Source organism: Lynx canadensis, chromosome B1, assembly GCF_007474595.2.
Source record: "Lynx canadensis isolate LIC74 chromosome B1, mLynCan4.pri.v2, whole genome shotgun sequence".
In the NCBI taxonomy this organism is placed as follows: Eukaryota; Metazoa; Chordata; class Mammalia; order Carnivora; family Felidae; genus Lynx; species Lynx canadensis.
Window position 1 is genome coordinate 114,889,842 of NC_044306.2, and position 21,954 is coordinate 114,911,795.

At 40.4% G+C, this 21,954-nt stretch overlaps 1 protein-coding gene across 1 annotated transcript; it reads right to left on the reverse strand.

Moving 5' to 3' along the window:
- Positions 1-2,649: 2,649 nt before the first annotated feature.
- Positions 2,650-13,054, reverse strand: OSTC (oligosaccharyltransferase complex non-catalytic subunit). Its single transcript, XM_030313290.1, has 4 exons — positions 12,860-13,054; positions 8,869-8,962; positions 6,392-6,589; positions 2,650-3,228 (listed from the first exon to the last, which is right to left on the reverse strand). The coding sequence occupies exons 1-4, from the start codon at positions 12,996-12,998 to the stop codon at positions 3,210-3,212; spliced, it is 450 nt and encodes a 149-aa protein (XP_030169150.1). The 5' UTR covers positions 12,999-13,054; the 3' UTR covers positions 2,650-3,209.
- Positions 13,055-21,954: the final 8,900 nt, after the last annotated feature.

Below are 21,954 nucleotides of genomic sequence, written 5' to 3' on the forward strand. Positions count from 1 at the left end.
CTGTCTCTGTCTCTAAAAAATGAATAAACCTTAAAAAAATTTTTTTTAGATCACTGAATCAAGTAAATCTCCTATAGAGTGGCTGAAGTTGTCACGTGTAATGATCAAGATAGGTTGGCAAGGCATGATTCCCACTGCTCTGAACTAGAGTAATAGAAGTGACCAGTTTCATTTAGAGCATGAGTCAGTACATAGAATACATCAGAAATAAACAATAGAGTCCTTATAGTACCATCTTCTCAATTCTGCCCTCCTAATGCCACAGCGGCATTCCTGTCTTGAGTACGATACTCCAGTATCCTAATAAATTATGCTCTTTGCTTAAGATAGCCTGATGTTTTCTCACTTGCAATGAACAGCACGTATTAAGTACTTAGTATACAGCACATTAAGCAAAATAAAGAAAAACAAGTAAAAGAGATTTTGGAAAAAGTGTTATTTGTATTTGAAACTTTCAGGCCCATTGTTCCTACAAGAAATTCAGCCTTTCCTCATCCCAATCTAGGTATAGATGCTCCTCCCATGTGCTCCTCTAACAAAAGAGAATTGGCCTGTTTGCCTATACTCACTAGATTATAAATTCCAAATTAACAAGGGTTGTATTTTTGATATAAGCCCTCATTTTTTACACCATCTCTCATTGATATAACCCAGCATCTGGCGCTATGTCTTTTATAAGCAAGTGTATACCTTGTATTACTATGTTCAAAGAGTAATCTCTGTACCAGGAAATAGCCGCACATAATGGAAACAATTGGTCTGCTATGTGCAAGACCTGGGTTCTAATTCAAGCACTGCAGCAAATGAATCTCAAGTTACTTGCTGGCATAATGGGAAAATAACCTCTGTTCCAGCTTTACACTTCAGGTATGTAACATTTACTAAGAACCTAAGTTACCTCACACTTCCCAATTCAAATAAACATTGACATACGATTTCTTTTATAATCAAGATATATAGGATTTCTTGTCATCTTAATTCTCTAAAGACAATGTTTTCTTTATAAATCTCTGGCAGAGACGTGCTACTCGGGTCCCTTTGACCAACCCACCGCCTAACTGCAAGGAAGAGGGGCTATGTGACAGCCTCTGGTGTTGGCTTTGTCAGGGTTCACCTCAGCTTTCTAGCCAAGATCATGCTAATCTCAAGGTTGGGCCGGACAGCTGGCAAGCCAGTGACACAAGGGCCTAGCAGCCACTTCCACCCAAGGCCTCTGACAGGCAGTCTCTGCTGCAGAGATCCCCACTGGACCGACAGCTACTCTGTCAGCTACACGTCGAGGAACGACAGCTTTCCGTCGTTAGCCTTGCAGCCTCCTTTGCCTCTCACCAGCCCACTTTGCACTTCTCCGTGTTAATTAGCATTGACTCCTGGAGGATTCTGTGGTGAAATCAGACTAGTTTGTTCCCAATGTAGTCCACTAATTTAGTCTCCTTCTCATTTACTTAACCTCTGCTGATGTTAATAATGCTTGAAAGGCTTTCCATCAGAGCCTGCCATGTTAGCGTCCTCAAAAGCATTTTAAGTCTAGTACAAGACACGACTTTTTTCTTCACATAAAATATTGCAATTTTACCAGAAGTTATTTAAATATATTTCATTGTATTTAGCAAAGATATATTTATTATTAAAACAGAAACCTTAAGAGCTGGGACCAAAAAAAACCCCAAAACAAACCCCCAAACACCCCACCAAACCTTAATAGCACCATCTTGTGGTGTTTAACAGGAACTGTTCACTACTCAATCGTATTCGAAAACTTTTGAAGCCCTAACGCCTTCCTGTTATCTTCTGTCCATCTAGTTTAGCCAAGGTTTTAAAATATGGCCAAATGCACTTAAATTAAACCTTTAACGCTGTTAAGTACACAGGCCTTGCTTTCCTTTTTCAGGGACTTGAGGTAGAACAACCCCCTCTCCCATGTCTTGTGATCACTACAACATACTAGGACTTATTTTGTTTGTGGCCATTTATCAGTATCTGACATTTTGCAAACAGTTTCTATCTTTCGTTTATCTGGCTTCCCTACAAGAAAAGAAGCTCTATGGAAACAGAGCCTTTTCAGTTTTACTCATCCTTATAATGCTCAGTGCCACGTGGCGTATATTCTCAAAACTTTTTGAATGAGTATTTTACTCAATGAATGGCTACAGTGAAATCCGCCTTGGAATCAGAAAAAAATCACCTGGGATAGAATTTTACTGTGAAGATCTCGGAACAGGAACTAGTTGAGCAGCTAGAGAAGTGATGTTCACAGCCAGTCAGGGAGAACCAGAAGACCTGGCAAGAAGAAATTAGGGGAAGACCAGACCGGTGTAGGGGTGTTTCTAGATGTGCTCACAATTGTGTTAATTACTGAAAACAAATGCCTGAAGGGAGTTCTCCTCGCACACAACCACTTACGACTCTAACATGCATGCAGCCTGTGCTTGAGTATTTAGAGGGGTACAGAATTGCTACCTTACAAGGCAACCTGCCAACTACATTTTGAGACCTTAGACCTACCAACAGTAGGTTAGGAGAGTTATAGGTAGGAATGAGTAATTATAGACGGAAAAGTTAATACCATTGGTTAATTAAATCATAAAATAAGTGGCCCTCTTGGTGCAGTGGTAGCGTGTCAGTCTCATAAAACAAACAGAAAAGGTGTTAATTAGAAAAATTATTTATTTCTGCTCCTTTCATACACCTTATTGTGCAGGAAACGGTCTTGCAGACACATCTGAAATAATGTACTGTCACACACTCTGTTTAAAGGCAAAGCACCATAGGTAAAGCTGATCGTCTGTCCAGAGTTCTCAGCTTACGGGATCTCGCTTCCTGATTTTACATTAATTTTTGAAAGTCACAAATATCATCTCCAAAAAATGTTAAGGGGGCTGTAAAAAATAATCACTTTATTCAGTATTACAGCTGTAGAAACGGAGTATATTTTCTTTAAGAAATGAAAAACTAAGAAGAAAATGCCACTTAACATCATTGGTACGTCGGCATAGGCCAGCAGGAAAAATACTGTGATAAGCTTGTCTCTTTGATACCAAGAACACATTCTAGTTCAAGCTTTAACATGCTTCCTATGTTTTCACTAGATGCTTCTTTTCTGCTGCTTCGTTCTTTTCCATAGTTCACGTCAGAGGATTGGTACAGCCTTTAAAACTTCATTAGCAGGAGCAAATCCAATATCCACAGATTTCATCCCAAAAGGCATTTTAACCCATCAGATATCCCCTGCAGGAATAAAATTTATAAACACAGAAAGTGAAAAGGAAGCAACATTTCAAAACACCCCAACAAATTTTATGATCAATCAAATGACAATCTGAAAATATAATTGTGACTCATCCTTATGGTTTTTATTTAGAATCTTGCCTCCCCAATAAATAAATATATTACTGGGCTTCAGTTCCATTACCCTTTCCCCTCAAAGCATACAGTTACAAACCAATATGGCTCCAAACCTGGAAGCAAATGAGCAGAGACTCAAACACCCACAGAGGCTGTTAAAAAGCCAGGCCGTGAAGCTATCCTTCAACAAGGACTGATCTAAAACGCAATCAAATAGCTAGGTTATCTATGTCCTCAAATCACAGAATTAACAACAAAAAGAAGAGAAAGGAAAGGATAAAATGACAACAGGTATACAATGATAACAATGAGAAATGGCAGATTACATCAAGGAAATAAAATGAACTGAAAAGTATTGCTATGCCTAATTAAGCGTAAATGGAAAAGGATTCTGAGTCTAGAAGGCAAAATTATGCTTAATGTTCAGTGTCCAGCAAATAACTGTTATCAAATAATATTTGCTGAATACAAATGTAAATGCTAAGGAAGCAATAAAACAGTTTAGAAAGTGGTGGGTCAAAAAAGAGGAAGATAAAGTTTTAGTACATGTACTAAAGTTAAATTTCAGTTACAGGGAAAAATTGCTTATATGCATTCTCCTAGTCCCTAAATGATATTATTATTGTACATTTACTTTTACTTCTCATTTCTCCTTTCCTTTAAAATTTCTTTTCTGAACTGATCTCATGATCTCAGGATTCACGCAGGAGCTCCCTAGCTTTTTTCATCAGGTTTAACACATGGTAGTTCAAATTGCTAAAAAGGCAATTGTTGCCACTCTGTCCTCAACTGCATAATAAAATCTATTCAATAGACTATTTCATATAGCCTTTATTTTTTAAATTTTTTTAATGTTTACTTATTTTTGAGAGAGACAGAATGCGAGTGGGGGAGGGACAGAGAGAGAGAGAGGGAGACACAGAATCCAAAGCAGGCTCCAGGCGCTGAGCTGTCAGCACAGCTGACGTCCCTATACAGCTTTAATAACATATTTGCCTAAAAATAGAAACCCATCCCTCTGCTCTGAACTAAACACTTTTCTAATTTTAGAACATTACACCATGGGGTGCCTGGGTGGCTCAATCGGTTAAGCCTCCGACTTCAGCTCATATCATGACCTCACGGCTCCTGAGCTCGAGCCCCGCATCAGGGTCTGTGCTGACAGCTCAGAGCCCTGGAACCTGCTTCAGATTCTGTGTCTCCCTCTCTCTCTCTGTCCCTGCCCTACTCACACACACACACACACACACTCTCTCTCTCATCTCTATCCCTCTGCCCGTCTCTCCCACTCATGCTCCCTAAAATAAAAAATTTTTAAAAGTTAAGAAAAACCTAAATAATTGCAATAGTAAGATGGAGGCAATCCAGAGAATTAAGCACTTTCCAAAGCTTTTTTTTTTTTTTTTAAGCAGTAGATAGCTCTGTTATCCTCAAAGTCAAATACCTGAGCTAAAAAGAAAAGCACTTATATCCTAAGGAGAACACCTAAAACTATAAGGAAGAATGAGAAGCTTAAGTAGAATAAAAACAAATCTGGCTCTATGGACAAAACCAGCCCACCTGTTTTTTTCCCCCAGATTTTTTTTCTTTATTTCTGAGAGAGCACGGGGGAGGGGCACGCACGGATGAAGGGCAGAGGGACAGGGGAGAGAGCATCTTAAGTAGGCTCCAGGCCCAGTGTGACAGAGGCTCAATCCCAGGACGCTGGGATCATTACCTGAACCACAAATCGAAAGTCTGATGCTCAACCAACCGAGCCACCCAGGTGCCCCAAACCAGCCCACTTCTATTCTGCTACATTTCTCCAAACATTCCATCTGTTTTGGTTGGTAATTTGTAGTAGCCTCTCGATCTCTCTAGGAGCCTCCTCTTTTCTTGTTTTGCTCTGGAAAACTTCAGCCTCTTCCATACCAAGTGTATCTTTTCCAACAGGGACAGAAAAAAAGAGGAACAAAAAGAGGAGGCTGGAGTGCCTAATTCTTCATACAACTTAGCCAATGGCTAAAACTGTTTTCCCCAGACAAAAATAAGAGCCACTGGCAGAGGAGTCTGAGGGAACTATGTGGCCACACAGATATTCAGCTGACAGAGAACGCTGCTCTTTTCCCATCTTTCCCATCCTGCCTTAGCATAAGAACATGACTGCAGGAGAAGTGAGTCCTTTGGACTTTCTAGGGGAAGTCTGCCCATTCTACTCTAGATGTTACGGTGGACAGGTTAAGCCACAGAATAAGTGAACCTGTGAAACACACACATCCTGTATTCTTTTACTGTCTATTATAATAAAATATGGGAGTATCAGTTCTAAGAAATCAGTATAGTTGAAACTTGACGTTTAATATACTCCCTGAAAAATAAATTTACCAAGAGCTAATCTTTGTATGGTATACTTGTCCAATGTTCCTGCAGTTACTAATTCATCCACGGGTGAAATAAGAATATAGGGAAATGTGATCAGACTTGTCCCTATTTCAAGTTAACAATCTCAAATGGAATTACAAAAGTTGCCATAAAACCAATTTTTTTTGTTTTAAAAATATTGTATGTTTTCTGAAACAAAATCTTCTTATACACACACACACACACACACGATCCTTTTCCCATCTTTTTGGAGAGGCAATAACTCCCTCCCTGTCCAAGGCTTAATGGGTTTTCCTCATACCAGTATTCAAAGAGCAGCAGTAATTAATGCCTTGAAAAAATTCCCTACTATCACTATTACTACTGAAATCCCATATGTTATAGATTAAGCAAAAAGCAATTTAAAGAAACAAGATCTCCAGTCAGTGGTCAGTGACATTGTAGCAAAATAACCATTTTTCATGAACATGAATGGAGATGACAGAAAGACAACTGGTCTCAATTTTACTACTAACCATAGCTATAACCTTGAACAAGTCACAAATTCCTTTGGTTCTCAGCATTTTCATCCGTTTAAATGAGGGTTAAATTAAATCCTCTATGATTTTATGTGATCCAAGTGATTATTTTACCAACTTGCAACAAAAGTTAAACTGCTGATTATACAAAGTACTTGATAACTTACGGCAGTTTCATTCTCATGAATACTCTAGCCATGAAAAAACTCAATAGGACACAGACGAATCCAATGAATAGAAGAAGAAATCTATTGAGTTTTGGAATGTTTGGTGCATTCGATCGGTCCAGGATTATGAAACCTAAACCTCCCATTGTGAACAGGAAGCTGGATGCGAGTCCTTCCATAATATATTGTCCATTTACTCTGAAAAAGAAAAACCAGATTAAACAATAAATGAAAATTCCCAGAAAAATAAAAAAACCTGTCTTTAGATTGAAAGACATATTTCTGCTTAAATATTTTTGTGCTGCTTTTTTATTCTTAGCCTTACAACTATTTTACCACATTTCTGTATATTCATTTCAATTCCTGCCATCTCTGAATTATGAATCAAGCACTATTCTAGGTTCTGGGGATACAACAAAATCTGTGTCTTCATGGAGCTTATGTTCAAAAAAGTTTTAGAACCTCAACTAACACAACTGTCAATGTAAAATCAATGCTGAGATTTTAATTATTAGCTTAAAAAGCAAATTAGTGTATGTATAGAAACCCTTAACCCAGAACTTTTGTTTTGCTTTTAAAAATAATGACATTTAAACTTCTATCAAATTCAAATTTGAATTGGTAAGAAATGTTTCTAGAAGTTTCACAAGAGTAAACCTCTTGTTTCAAAGGGAAAATTTTATTATTTTTTTTTCAAAGGGAAAATTTTAAAAGGAAGTATTTTTAACTAAGGCTCCATGAGCCCCACAAGAATTTCCAGCAATCTATAAATCCTTAGAATTATATGCAAATTTTTATACATACGTATATCTGTTTTTTTCTAGCAATACAGACCTTTCAAAATTCTGAATCCATGAATCCCCAAAAAGCAAATTCCTCTGTTAAAGGGATAATTTATACAAAGGTATATCTAAAGAAGGTATATTTTTTGTTAGCTAATTGCCTTAATTGAAAACACAATACACACATACACAAAACACAATACATAATACATTTTGAGCACTGGGCTCAAAATTCCAACAGTACCAATGATAACAGTATGAAAGGTTTCCCTACCATCAAGATCTCCTGTCATCTAGATACCCCTCACTCCCAGAGAATCACAAACATTTTTTTCAGGAATATGCTATGTATGGAACATCATTAACGTTCAGCATGAATACAAATATATAGCTATGTTTAGATGGACAGTTATCAAGTGGATTTAGAAAGCAACATAATAAGCATTGCCCAGGTAAGCCAAACCACACTGGAATGGTGATTCATTAGTCAAATGGAACACCTAAGTCTCAAAAATTATTTTTAATGTTTATTCATTTTCAGAGAGAGAGAGAGAGAGAGAGAGAGAGAGAGAGAGAGAGAAGGGGAGGGGCAGAGAGAGAGGAAAAGAGAGAATCCCAAGCAGGCTCCACATGGTTGGCACAGAGCCCAACACAGGGTTCAATCTCACGAACCGTGAGATCATGACCTGAGCCAAAATCAAGAGTCAGAAGCTTAACTGACTGAGCCACCCAGGCACCTCAAAAATTATTATTATATTTTATTATTTAATAGTATAGTCTAGGGGCTCACAGATTTTTTTCTTAAATGGCCAGATAATACATGTCTCAGGCTTATAGGCCATATGGTTTGTGTCACACTTAGCACTGCAGCTTGAAAGCAGCCATAGATAGTATATAAACAAATGGGCATCCCTGGTTCCAATAAAATATTACTTACAGGGGCGCCTGGGTGACTCAATCAGTTGAGTGTTCCACTTCAACTCAGGTCATGACCTCAAGGTTCGTGGGTTTGAGCCCTGCATCGGGCTCTGGGCTGACAGCTCAGAGCCTGGAGCCTGCTTCAGATTTGGTGTCTCTCCCACTCTCTCTCTCTGCCCCTCCCCCACTTGCTCTCTGTCTTTCTCAAAAATAAACATTTTTTAAATTTTTTTTAGATTAAAAAACATTACTTACAAATAAACTGGTACCTGCAGTTTCCTCATCCCCAGAATAGCCTATAAATGTATTTTAAACCAATACCCTCCTTTAAATAAGTGATCATGTCAATCACTGTGAAATATATTATTTCCTAATAAATAATATACTTCTGTTCTTGCCCACTTCCTGCATCTCTGCATTTAGCATTTTAAATTTTTTTTTTCAACGTTTTTATTTATTTTTGGGACAGAGAGAGACAGAGCATGAACGGGGGAGGGGAAGAGAGAGAGGGAGACACAGAATCGGAAACAGGCTCCAGGCTCCGAGCCATCAGCCCAGAGCCTGATGCGGGGCTCGAACTCACGGACCGCGAGATCGTGACCTGGCTGAAGTTGGACGCTTAACCGACTGCGCCACCCAGGCGCCCCTGCATTTAGCATTTTAAAACAGCTATTATCTAAATGCAGATGGACCCATAGGTTTCACTGTATTTTTAAAAAGCACTCATGCCCCAGCAACCTTCTTTCCCACCAAATCATTCAAAAAGGCAACTGTTACCTGTAGGCCAAGAAGGCTACTGGCCTCTGATGTCCATGTTCATCGGTCATAGAGCCAACACTTGGAGGTTCAACAATAACATCATAAATTATTCCTATATGAAAGATAATAGTACAGATTAGATTGGATTCCTAGTTTTTAAAAAGGATTAGAGTTTTCATCAGTCTCTAAAGATTCATTTATATTTAAACAGGACTGCTTTGATATATTATTATAATCAAGTGAGGCCCAGCTAATCTCCTAAACTTTAGATAAACCTTTCAGAAATTCAACTCAATATTTTAGCATACTATCTCTAAAACAGGTATTTCATAAAAGAAATTCATTCAGTAACTGTTTCTTATACTCAAGAATTCCTCCACAATAGGGGCGCCTGGGTGGCTTTGTCGGTTGAGCGTCCGACTTCAGCTCAGGCTGGTCATGATCTCGTGGTTTTTGAGTTCAAGCCCCGTGTCAGGCTCTGTGCTGACAGTTCAGAACCTGCAGCCTGCTTCAGATTCTGTGTCTCCCTCTCTCTCTGCCCCTCCCCTGCTTGCACTCTGTCTCGCTCTCTCTCTCAAAAATAACATTAAAAAAAAATTACTTCATAAAGGAGATTAAATATTAAAGGCTATTATTTTAGTTCAAGAAAATGCTGTCAATTGAGAGGTACTGTGACTAGAGTAATTTTCTTGCTTAAATGTAAAATAAGGAGACATTTTTAAATCATACCAATAGGCAGACAGGCAATACTAGAGATTCATGATCATTAATGTCCATCACTTATGTCACGATGTCCCTGTGACCATTAATTCCATCAACATTAGTATTTTCCGGATCTCCCACTGTCCACATCTACTCTCCAACATCCTCACTTCCAGCTTTTCTTACACATCGTAGGACTGACTGTGTCTCCCTCACCCTTGACTAACAAAGCAATCACATTGGGCTTCCCTAATCTCTCACCACCACCACCAAGCCTACCAGCTGGCATCTACAGCCATCCCTTCCTCCTTCCCTCCAGCTCCAAGAGAGGAAGAGTTCCTCCTCCTACCAATGTGGGATTGCTTCTGCAATTATCAGGATTCCATCCCCTCCTGCCTTCTCAGAGACTTTGTTCCTTTGGCTATCGCTCCTCCTTCCTGTATTTCAACCCTCTCCTTCCTACATCAACCTTCCCTGGATTCCAGACCCTTCTAGTTAAATCCTATTACTATGCTTCCTTTTTGAAAAAAAAGTGAGACTTCCTTCTTGGGGAAGAAAAAAAAAAGGTAAACTTGTTGTCTCCCTTTCCTTATTCTTCAGTCTTCAACTCACTCGAACTTGGTATCTGCCTCCGCTGATCTTACTCTTGCCAAAGTTGCCAATGATCTCATGGTGTCAAATTCGATGGACATTTTTCAGTTATCTTAGGAGGCTTCACGGCAGCACTCAATCCAGTTTACTAAATCCATTTTCCTTGGGGGAAAATTGGTTTCTCATGGCTTTTGTGATACTCCTGTCCATGTTTTCTCGCTACCTCTCTCACAGGGCCTCCTCTTCTATAAAACCGCTACATGCTGGGAATTCCTTAGGGCTTGATCCACTGTCCTCATTGTCTACATTCCCTCTGGAACTGAACCCATCCCTTCCCAGGGCTTTCAGTTCCATGCGCTAATGAAGGTCAATATGCCAACACCGATCAAACAATGTTAGCCCCAGTAGAATTAGATGTAAGCTCCCTAAGCACAGGGACTTTCACTATGTTCTTCAATACCTGGCTTATGAGAGGCGTTCAAAAAACATTTGTTGTTAACCAACTTCAATACAGACCTATTTTCTCAACTCTAGACTCATATCTGCAAACTTGACATAACCATGCCCAACTGTTACATATCCCGAAGTGACCTGTGGTTCACTGTACCCCAGCAAAAACCTTCATCTCTTCAATCTCAGAAAATGACACTTCCATCTACTCAGATGCTCAAACCAAACACCAGTTTAAGATTCCTTCGCACTGCATTCTCCCCAATCACTCCTGATAACCCAATCAATCCATCAAGATCTACTGAATCTACTTCTGAACTATCTTTCATTGTATTTTCCTCCATCTCCACTGCCACCAACCTAGTTAGTCTTAGTCAACTACAAAACCCACCTAATTGGTCTCTTGGTTCCGTATCTGTCCATCCTTTTCCCTTTGCCTACTATTTCCTCTCCCCCAATTCTTTAGATTTTGGCTAACCTGTCATTTCCCCAGGAACCACACTGCAATGTGATGTTCCCAACTTCTGTTATTTTCCCATAATCTCTTGTTCTTTCCCTTCAGTGCAACTCCGGCAATTTGTAATGGAAAAAACAACGCAGTGGAAAAAGCTTTATGTGATATTTAACCTTATGTGATATTTAACCAACCTCAACCATGACATTATAAGCTTCAGAAGGACGGCGTCCTTATGTTTCGTTCACTGTCGTTCCCAGTACCTAGGGCCTGGAACTTAATCGAACCTCAATGCATTGTTTGCTGAATATTTCTCAGCAATGAACATTATTTATGGAAGTACACTCACAGTTTTTAGAAGAGACTCCTTTCCAGTGGCAAAACCGATTCCTTGTATGAGACACCTCATGGCCTTGGCCACTAAAAAGTGTCCTTTGCAATTTGCCCCTGGGATTGGAGCAGAGAATCTCCCCATTACAACAATCAACGGGAATAAGTGGACAGAATGAAAACTGTGAGGCTTCTAACAAAGGCTTGGACTCCAAGGGAGGTTAGGGTTAGGAGAAGAGACCAGCAGATCAAAGCAGACGAAGACTCATTTTTTGTTAAAATCACATGCATTTTAAATTTCATTTATTCAATACAGCACCCATTAATGTGCTGAGCAAATGTTAATGTTAATGCAATGTTAGGATAGTATCTTACCAACATAAAAAAAAATATTTAAAATATATTTTACTTAAGTTAACTATCATTATTCTAGATTTGGGATGGGAGTTGATTCAAAGACAAATTCTAGTCCCAAGCCCTCAAAGTTTCACATTCTTCCCTCTTAACAACTCTTTTCACATCTATGAAAATAAAGACGCCTATGGCTATTCCCTTAAAAAGGGAACTTTTGCTGTCCCTAATCTGTAAGCTTCAATTTTATAACACCTAAGTTAAGTACCCCACTTCTCAAAATCTGGAAGTACAATAGAATAGTCTTGAGTACATCGTGGAACTGTGGCTTGCAAGGGTGGTGGCCTGAAAATTGTAGCCGGATTGCCAACTCATCACTATACAAAACAACGCCCCTTTTGCAACTTTTTATTTGGAAAAAAAACAAAACACCAGGATAGGACAATTCTGGAGTGTTTAATAGTACTGCTATTTTCCTTATTCTTTAAATCTTCAACTTCTGCTTTTTGAAATACAATACCTTCTGCAAATCTAACTCCGATCTTAAATATTAATCGAAACCGTGGATTTGGAAATTTCCATTCACATTTATTGTTGACCAGGGCAAAAAGCAACAACGGACCCTTAGGTGTGGGTTAACAAACCCCAAGGATTGTCATGTCTCTTCCACGTTTCCAGGGGCTGTACACAAAGATAAGGTAAAAGTCCCAAAACCCTCCTGACCAACCGAGTAGAATGGGCAAGACTAGACTTCTCCAGGGCCTCTGTCAAACAATTTACAGGAGGGGATGGAGTCCTGATAATTGCAGGCAATAAACAGAATTACAATCTGGGCTTGAAAAATATATTCGATTCGCATCCCTAGGCTAAGAGGCTAGAAGTGCGGAAAGGCAACGGGCGTGAGAACATGGAGAACAATGAGAGTAGCCTCTCAGGACACAGGACAGGGCGTGAGGGCACATGAACCTCTGGGCTGTTAATACTTGAGACCCCAGAAATTCCCTCCACCCTGCGAAAAGACCTAGAGCACAGCGATGCTTCCCCCGGGGCTGAGAGCGGAACGGACGCGCCTCGGGGGCCGCCGGCTCTCCGCGTCTCAGCGCCTCTCGGGCCCGAGCCAGCCCGAGTTACCTCCGGTAATGAGGAAGTAAGACACCACCACCAGAGCGTACACCGTCATGGCCGACGGCATATGCACCCAGGGCGGCTTCTTCAGCTTCAGGTTGGGGCATTCGAGCACTAAGAACGGGACCCGGTACAAAGTCTCCATGCTGGTAGCGGCAGGGGAGCCTCCCGACCACAAGCCCCACGCGCCACCCGGAAACAGGCCCGCCCTCCCGTTCGCCGGCGCATGCGCCAGCGAACGGAACTTGCAGGTCCGTAACTCTAGGAGACCTACATATATAGGAAAAAGAAGAAACTACGAAGAATGAGTAAACAACACGATTTAAAGCTATATCTTATTAAATCTTTTAAGCATAAATTTGAATAAGAAGCTCAGTTATTGCTAATGAGTAGACAGGTGATTTATATACCTTCAAGGACCTGCAGGGCGTCAGACGTGGCCAAGCCTGAGAAGCAGAGGAGGCAGTCTACATCTGAGCCCCTCCCACTTGCCGGCGCTGGGGATTTGGAAGCTGATTGGATGCGGGCGTTGTAGGTTCCCAGAGCTACAGGATGAATGGAAGCGTTTGGGACGTTCTGCCTTTTCCATTAGCGGTTTTTTTCAAGAGCCTGAGAAAGTCCTAGTTGCTGAACTTTTGCTTCACGATGTAGTTGTGGGGACAATCATAATAACAGTTGTTATTAATAATTGCTAAACTAGTATATTATCAAAGTTTAAAAAATATCCAGTCCAGATCTATCAAAATTATCAAGAGGGCATCTCCACAGGATGCCTAAAGCTGATACCTCGACGTGACCAAAATACTATTTTAAATAACCCATGTCCTACCCTCCACTTTGCTTCTCCCTCAACCATCTCTATCCTCATAAATGCTAAAATCTTTCTGGCCGAAAATCTTGAAATCAGCCTGGTGTCTCTATTAAAACTCCATATCCAAAACATCAGCAATAATTAATGAGGGGGGTTTACACGGAAACCAGTATTTATACATTGGAAGATTTTCTGGGAATTCTAAAGCAGAATGTTTCTGAACTTAGCATGGTTTTATAAATGAGGAAAACTTTGGAACAATTAAAAATATGTTGCCTTGAAAAAATAAGGGAAAGAATAGAAATTCAAAGTTTGTAAGCTTCCTTTGCAGCTTCAGGAGGGAAACATTAATTAACCACTGCTTGGCAGATACTGTGTTAAGTGATTTACACTGGTTCTTATTTCATCTTCATGACAACTCTATTAGGTGAATTCTATCGCCAGCACTTTACATATGACAAAACTGAAGCTTGAGAAGTGAAACTTACAAAGTGTAGTATAGTTTGTGATTGGCTGAGACTTGCTCTGAATGGAAGTAAGATTTGAGATGCTTAAGATGGGGCAAGTGTATCCTTCTTCCTATATGTTTTAGGACAAAATAATTCTGTATACATTGTGGGGAAAAAACCTAGACATTTTTAAAATATACATTTTTTAGAACAAAATAAAACTACCTAGTCAGTACTTCACATTCATCTATGTATTATTAATGTCACTTTTTTACTCTGTTCCAAAAAGTAAGTTTGTTCCAGAAACCAACTAATTATTATTTTTAACATCCTAAAACTTGAAATATTTGCCAACTTGACTTTGTAATATTCTATAAGCCAGGTATTTAAAAAAAAAAACCCTTTTATGAATAAAAATGCACATCTGTTACCATCTGTGTCCTAACCAAAAATATTTCTGCGGAAAATGTTTTGGTTAAACACAACATAAACTCTGTAACCGAAAACCAAGGAAATAATGAATATAACCATGGATATTAGAGTATGCCCTTAAGTAAACATAGAATCAAATCAGTCAGTGAGTGGATATTTTATATAAATGAAGAAGGGCAAATGTTGGAAGAAACAGATTCAAAACATTATATACAGTCAAGCTTATCATTCTAAGTTACTTATACATACAAGCAAAAATGGCTAATTCTTACTACACACAAGAAAATCTCCACTTAAGGAAGATAAGAGCATAAAACTGATATCTGCCAAGATTCTCAAGTTTAAGATAGGAAGTATTAATTAAAAGCCTTGGGGCACCTGGTTAGCTCAGTTTGTTAAGCTTTCGACTTAGGCTCAGGTCATGATCTCCCTGTTTATGAGTTTGAGCCTGCATTGGGCTTTGTGCTGACAATGCAGAGCCTGCTTCAGATTCTGTCTCACTCTCTCTGCCTCTCCCCCATGACTTCTCTTTTTCTCCCTCCCTCCCTCTCTCAAAAATAAATAAACATTAAAAAAAAAAAAAGCCTTGAAGTCAGGAATGGCTCTGCTGATCAAAAGAAGGACAATCCCACAAATAAGTTTTTAACTAAATTCTAAACAAATTAGAGCTACCAAGACTATTAATACTATACTGACTGTAGTTTATTTGAATATGTATTTAGGGAGGAAATTTGTAGCCTTTTTTTTTTGTCAGATAATAATACACAATTTTAACCCTGATTTATTTACAAAGACATTTTGCAGTTGAGCTGACAGTCTCGTGAACTATGTTCTTTCCCTCCGGGGTCTGTATAAGCATGAGTATGTTTGTTTCCCCAGCTCAACAGGTATTTGCTGAGTGGCAACTCTGTTCCAGGCCCTGGGTGAGGCACTATTATGTCTCCTGTTCTATCAAACTCTTCCTGATGCAATATTGGATTGTGAATTTTGTTATCATTGTCATTATTTAAAATTTTGAAAATTAAAATTCACAAGTAAAACATAGGTATATGTGTATCATGACGACAGCAATGCATGGAACGAGTTCCCTTTCCATCGCTGCTCTCCTTTTACTTCTCCTTCCAGAGGCAGTAAGAATGCCGGGATTAGTTCAGCTGGAATAAACATACTCAGATGTGAAGCAATCCCTGTATCAGTTTCCTGACCTGTAGAGTGAGAGCTCTTATGGTAGGAAAGATAAAGTCGAACCAATAGAACAGGCTTTACCTACCAAAACAAAAGCGGTGACTGCAGAGACTGATGTCATCATCAAAGATCTGAAAGATGCACTATGGCAATTCCTACTACATTGCATTCAGTTAGCTAATTCAGCCCTTGTAAAAGAAGGATGGATTTTGAAGAACAACAGTGGATTAATGTAAATTTAATCATATCGTAACTTCCTCTGGTCATGTTATTCCAATCTGTTTAGTGAGTAATCCGATAAACTGATGATTTTGAATGGGAACCCAGAATAAGCAAAGCTTCTCCAACAGGTCCAGCCTGCTGAGAGCAAACTTCTCTGTCACTTGGGCCACATAACTCAGCAGATCCAATATCCTTCGTAATGTCTGTGGCAGATAGGGATGTTCTGTTGAGCTTTTTTTTTTTTAACGTTTATTTTTGAGACAGAGAGAGACAGAGAATGAACGGGAGAGGGTCAGAGAGAGAGGGAGACACAGAATCCGAAGCAGGCTCCGGGCTCTGAGCTGTCAGCACAGAGCCCGACGTGGGGCTCGAACTCACGAACGGTGAGATCATGACCTGAGCTGAAGTCGGACGCTCAACCGACTGAACCACCCGGGTGCCCCTGTTGAGCTTTTGACAAGCCCCTTAGGGGAATCATAGCACTAAACCCTAGGCTTTTGCAGCAAACCTATGTCCCCCTCTGAAGATAAATATGTTCACTGAGAAATAGCTTCTGGCTTGCCATTGGAGCTTAGTTAAGACTATGCTATTGACCATGGGCAACAAGTTACCATGAAACCTGAACCTCTAACCTATCAGCCAATAAACATGGTGCCTACAGCAGCATTCTATCATCAAATGAAAGTGTTTTACAGGAGATCAAGCTCATGCAGATCTTAAAATTACACGTAAGTTGCATGAGAAAATAACCCAGATGCACATGGCCCACATCCTTGCACATTGCCTCTGCTCTCTCAATCTATACTGTGGGCATTATGGAAAGTGCCCTATTGCCGGTAAACTGAAGAAGAAAAGGGGAGGAGGCTATTTCACAGATAGTTCTGCATAATGTGCTTGCAGTAACTGAAAGTAAATGACTACAGATTCACTTGGAGGGAGCCTCACTTGAAGGAAGTGATGAGGGAGAATCCTTTCAATGAGCAGAATGTTAGACTCTACCTGGTTGTTCATTCTACCTGGAAGGAGTGATGACCAGAGTTGCAGGTCTATAGTGATTCGTGGGCAGTGACTAATCATTTGGCTGGCTGGATGGCCAGGGAATTAGAAGGAACACAATTGGAAAATTGCTGAGGAGGTCTGGAGAGAGACCTTCCTGTAAAAGTTCAAAGTATGAAGATATTTGCGCCCCAGGTGATACTCAATAAATTGCAACATAGGTACAGAAGGATGTTCATAATCAGGTGGATAAGATGATCCATCCTATGGATAGTCATCCTCTTTCCCCAGTCACTCCTGTCCTTGCCTAGCGGGCCCACAAACAAAGTGATCATGGCTGCAGGGATGGAAGTTACACGTGGACTTTCACTCATCACGGCTGATCTGGCTAGAGCCACTGCTGAGTGCCCAAACTGCCAATTGAAGAAATCAACAACAAACCCACAAAATGGTATCATTCTCCAGGAAGATGAGCCATCTACTTGGTATAGGTTAATCACATAGGACCACTTCCAGTAGGCATTTGGTTTTTACTAAAATGGACACTTAATACTGCATACGATTTTTTCTTCCTTGGCCACAATGCTGCTACAAAAATCACCATTGTGTGGATCTGAAGAATGCCTTGCTCATCATCGCAGTATACCACACAGCATCGCTGTTGGCCAAAGAACTTGTTTGACAACAAATGAATTGTGGCAATTGGCTCACGTTCATGGAATTCCTGGCTTTAGCATGTGCCCTATCACCTTGAAGCAGCTGTGTGGAATGGTGGAATGGCCTTTTGAAAACTCAGTTATGATGCCAACTGAATGTCAACACCTCTTGGAGCTAAAACAATGCCTGCCAAGATGCAGCGTGTGCTGTAAATCAATGATCAGTATATGTGGCTGTTTCTCTTGGAACCAGGATTCACAGGCCCGGGAATCAAGTGTAGAAAATGGGAACAGCTCCTCTCACTGTGACTTCTAGTGATGCACTCGTGAAACTTTTGGTTCCCATTCCCTACAACTTTGGGCTCTGCTGGGCTAGGAGTTTTAGTCCCCCAAAATAATATTTCCATCAAGGGATGGCCACCTCAATAGTTCCATTAAACAGAGCCGAGAGGGTCACCTCACCTCTTGAGTGCCCTCATGCCAGTGAATCAAAAAGCAGGTAAAGGGTACTATACCGACCAGAGGTTTGATCCTGACATCCATGGGAAATTCTGATTGCCACTACAAAATGGCAGTAAGGGGGAGTGTGCTTAGGATACAGGAGATCCCCTGCGCCTCTTAATACCCCCAAAGTCTATGGTTCAAGTCTATGGAAAACTACAACTTAGTAGGGTCAGGATTGGTAATGGCTCAGACCCTTCAGGAATTAAGTTTTAGATCACTCTGGCAGATAAAGAACCTCAGCCAGCTAAAGTTTTTGCTGAAGGCAAGGGGAGTGTGGAATAGAGAGTGGAAAATTGTAATTATAAATACCAGTTGTGACCATGTGAAGAGTTGTAGAAATAAGCAATGGGACAGTTATGAGTATTTCTTCCTTATCTTGATATGAATATATTTGTACGTATGTTAACCAATATTTTCTTCTTTCTGTTTCCCATTCTCCTACCATCTATGGTATGCTATTTGTTGATAATATTTAACCTGTCAGTATTTCAGTTACTGGATATCAAAGAAAGAATAAGACTTATCTAGAAGAGGGATGATTCTTGCCCCAAAATAAACAAAAAGCCTTTGTTTTCTCCCTGGAGAGAGCTGGTTACAGTTGCACGAGGGCTAGTTGCATTGTATTAGGGGAAAGCATATTGTTGCTGCTGCCCTTATGTTAAAATTAAATTAAATATAGTTCAAAAAGGTATATGTGGATACCATGCTAATAAGGACTAGACTGTGGTGGATTTGTATTGTGTCAATTTAGCTAAGCTGGAACTATATTTCCCAGAATCTCTCCACTGTGAAGTTCTGAATTAGTGTGGGCCTCAAGAGACATTATTACTTTTAAGAGACACTATTTTTTTTAAGCTAGTGAAATAAATTACCATCTGATCATCAGTTACTTCCGAAACTGGAGTTAGCAGATTCGTTAAGTGAATTATGAAACATCCATGTAGGGGCACCTGGGTGGCTCAGTCAGTAAAGCGTCTGACTTCAGCTCAGGTCGTGATCTCACAGTTGGTTGAGTTCAAGCCCAACATCAGGCTCTGTGCTGAGAGCTCAGAGCCTGAAGCCTGGTTCAGATTCTGTGTTTCCCTCTCTCTGCCCCTCCACTGCTTACACTCTTTCTCTCTCAAAAATAAATAAACATTATATAGATATAGATATAGATATAGATATAGATATAGATATAGATATAGATAGATATAGATACCACATGTATCTATGTGATATAATACTATACAACCACGAAAAATGATATTGTAGTAGTGTATTTTCTGAAATGGAAGATGTTTACAATATGTTTTTTTTTAAATTTTTTTTTTCAACGTTTATTTATTTTTGGGACAGAGAGAGACAGAGCATGAACGGGGGAGGGGCAGAGAGAGAGGGAGACACAGAATCGGAAGCAGGCTCCAGGCTCTGGGCCATCATCAGCCCAGAGCCCGACGCGGGGCTCGAACTCACGGACCGCGAGATCGTGACCTGGCTGAAGTCGGACGCTTAACCGACTGCGCCACCCAGGCGCCCCTACAATATGTTTTAAATGATGAAAAGCGTCCACAAAATTGTATATAGACCATTGGCCCATTTGTTTTGTAGGTATTTTCTGGGCACTGTGCACTGAAAAGTCTGAGGGACATGGAGATGATTAATATCTATGTGATGAGATTGTGGAATTTTTCCTTTTTTGAAACTGCCTGTATTTCCTAACTTTTCTATAATAAACATATATTACTTTTGTAATTAAAATAAAGTTTTAAAAATAGTATTTTGTTGGAACATAGTAAACATCTTTCTGGTCTTTCATGAGTATATCTGTCTCTCTACCCAGGTATTGTTCACTGCTGTATTCTAGAAGGGGTGAATAATAATGCCTCCCAAATCTGTTTCCATTCAACGTAAGGGTATCTGGATGTTGATCACTACACAGACATTACTACACCACGGACAGCCATCTGTAGTATCAGAAACTCAGTGTCTTGAAGTCAAGGACAATATCATTTTTGCCACAGAATTCCCTGCACCTCCACAGTGCTGGCACATAGTAGGACTCCTTAAATATTAGTGGAATGAATCCGTGAATGAACCCCTTGCCTCTTCCATGTCTTTTTATCCTTCAATGTATCACCTTAACAATTGTGCTTCCTTAATTTTTCTTTCGTTTGTTCCCACATTTTCGTCTCCACCACCGCTTCTTAGTCCAGACCCAACCATTTCCCATCCCAGTTCTCTCCACATTGCAGCCAAGGTGTTCTTTCTAAGAGACTGAACAAATCTCAGTATGCCAATCAAGATGCCATCCTTACTGCTAACTAGGGAGATGTAAGTAGCTGGGTAAAAAGTAAAATTTGGTTTCTTTTTGCTCGTTACTATCTTCTTTCTTTTCTATCTCAAAGCTCCTTTCCATATCTTAATACATGTTTTGCCGAAATTGTGGGTATATTCTGAAAGCATCTACTTATGCTCACATACTTCTTTCCTTTCCTTTGGAGAAATGGGGACCAGCGAGGGCAGGCAGTAGTGCTGGTGATGATAATGTTCACCATTTCCTCCTTCATTCATCAAGCATTTATAGAGAATGTAGCAGAGACAAGTTCTGTTCTAAGTGCTGGGATGAGGGTGGAGGAGGGACAAGATAACTAGTACCTGATTCCTGCCTCAAGAAACTGCCATTCTGATCAGGAGAGAAACACGCACACACACACACACACACACACACACACACACACACACACCACAATCAATAGCAGGACTGAGAAGTGCATGCTTACTGGAGTTCTGGACAAATTGCTTAGCAAGTCCTGGAACAGAAGTTACTCATTCTTGTGGGTAGGAAATTCCAGACTCACAGAAGAGCTCATATTTGAGCTGGGCATTGAAGGAGGAGCTAGATTCCTTAACAGTCAGGCTTTTCAGGCACGAGAAGCAGTCTGAACAAAAGCAGAGATGTATGAAATTCCAAGGGAAGGTGAGTCGCTTGCATTGATGGTTCAGTGGTAGAATTTCTCGCCTGCCAAGGGAAGGTGAGTGATTGCATATGACAGAAGACTAATGGAAGAAAGGCTGGAGATATGACTCTAAAAGGAAGGATGAAGCCTGATTGTGGAGGGTCTTTCAATGTCATAATGCATCTAAATTTTACTTAGATAGATTGATAACTGAAGGATTTTTGAAATTGAGACAATCGGGTGTGTGTTTGGAAGACAGATGGGAGAGCAGACAGACATGAGGCAGAGAGAACTTTTAGGACCTCAGTGTGAAATCCCAGATGAGAGACAATGAGGGCATGGGATAGACTGTGGGAATGTTCAGAGCAGGGAGGTTGGTGGCAATGGAAAGACTCTAAAAGATCGTCACTGGTAGAATCAGGTGAATTTGATCAACAAATGGATATGAGGCTTGAACACTGATAAAAGCGAACTGGGAAATAATGGTCTTGGGCAACTCCGCTGCTGAGTCCATGAGCTGGACGAAAGAAGAAGGCTTTTTCCTGGACCTAGAGGAGGAGACTGGGGTAATGGCCAGGGTCAAGTAGTGCTTTCGTGGATAGCAAGAGCCAGGGTGGAGCACACCTGCTTCCTCCCTGGGACTCTTGCTATATATGCATGCCACATTCACCCCCAACCCACTCAATGCCTGTCAGAGGAAGATACGTGGAGCTGAAGGCTAAGGTCCTGCCATCTGCCTGATGAGAACTATTGTCCTGGAGGTACTCTCCAACAGGGGACCTTGCCTCAGGAGGGGACCTTGCTCCTCCTGGGACCTTGCTCCCAGGAGGGGATCTTGGTGGAGCCAAGATTTCGAGATCCAGGAGTCAGCAGCATCTGGGTGATAGTGCATGTCTTATCAGTGGAT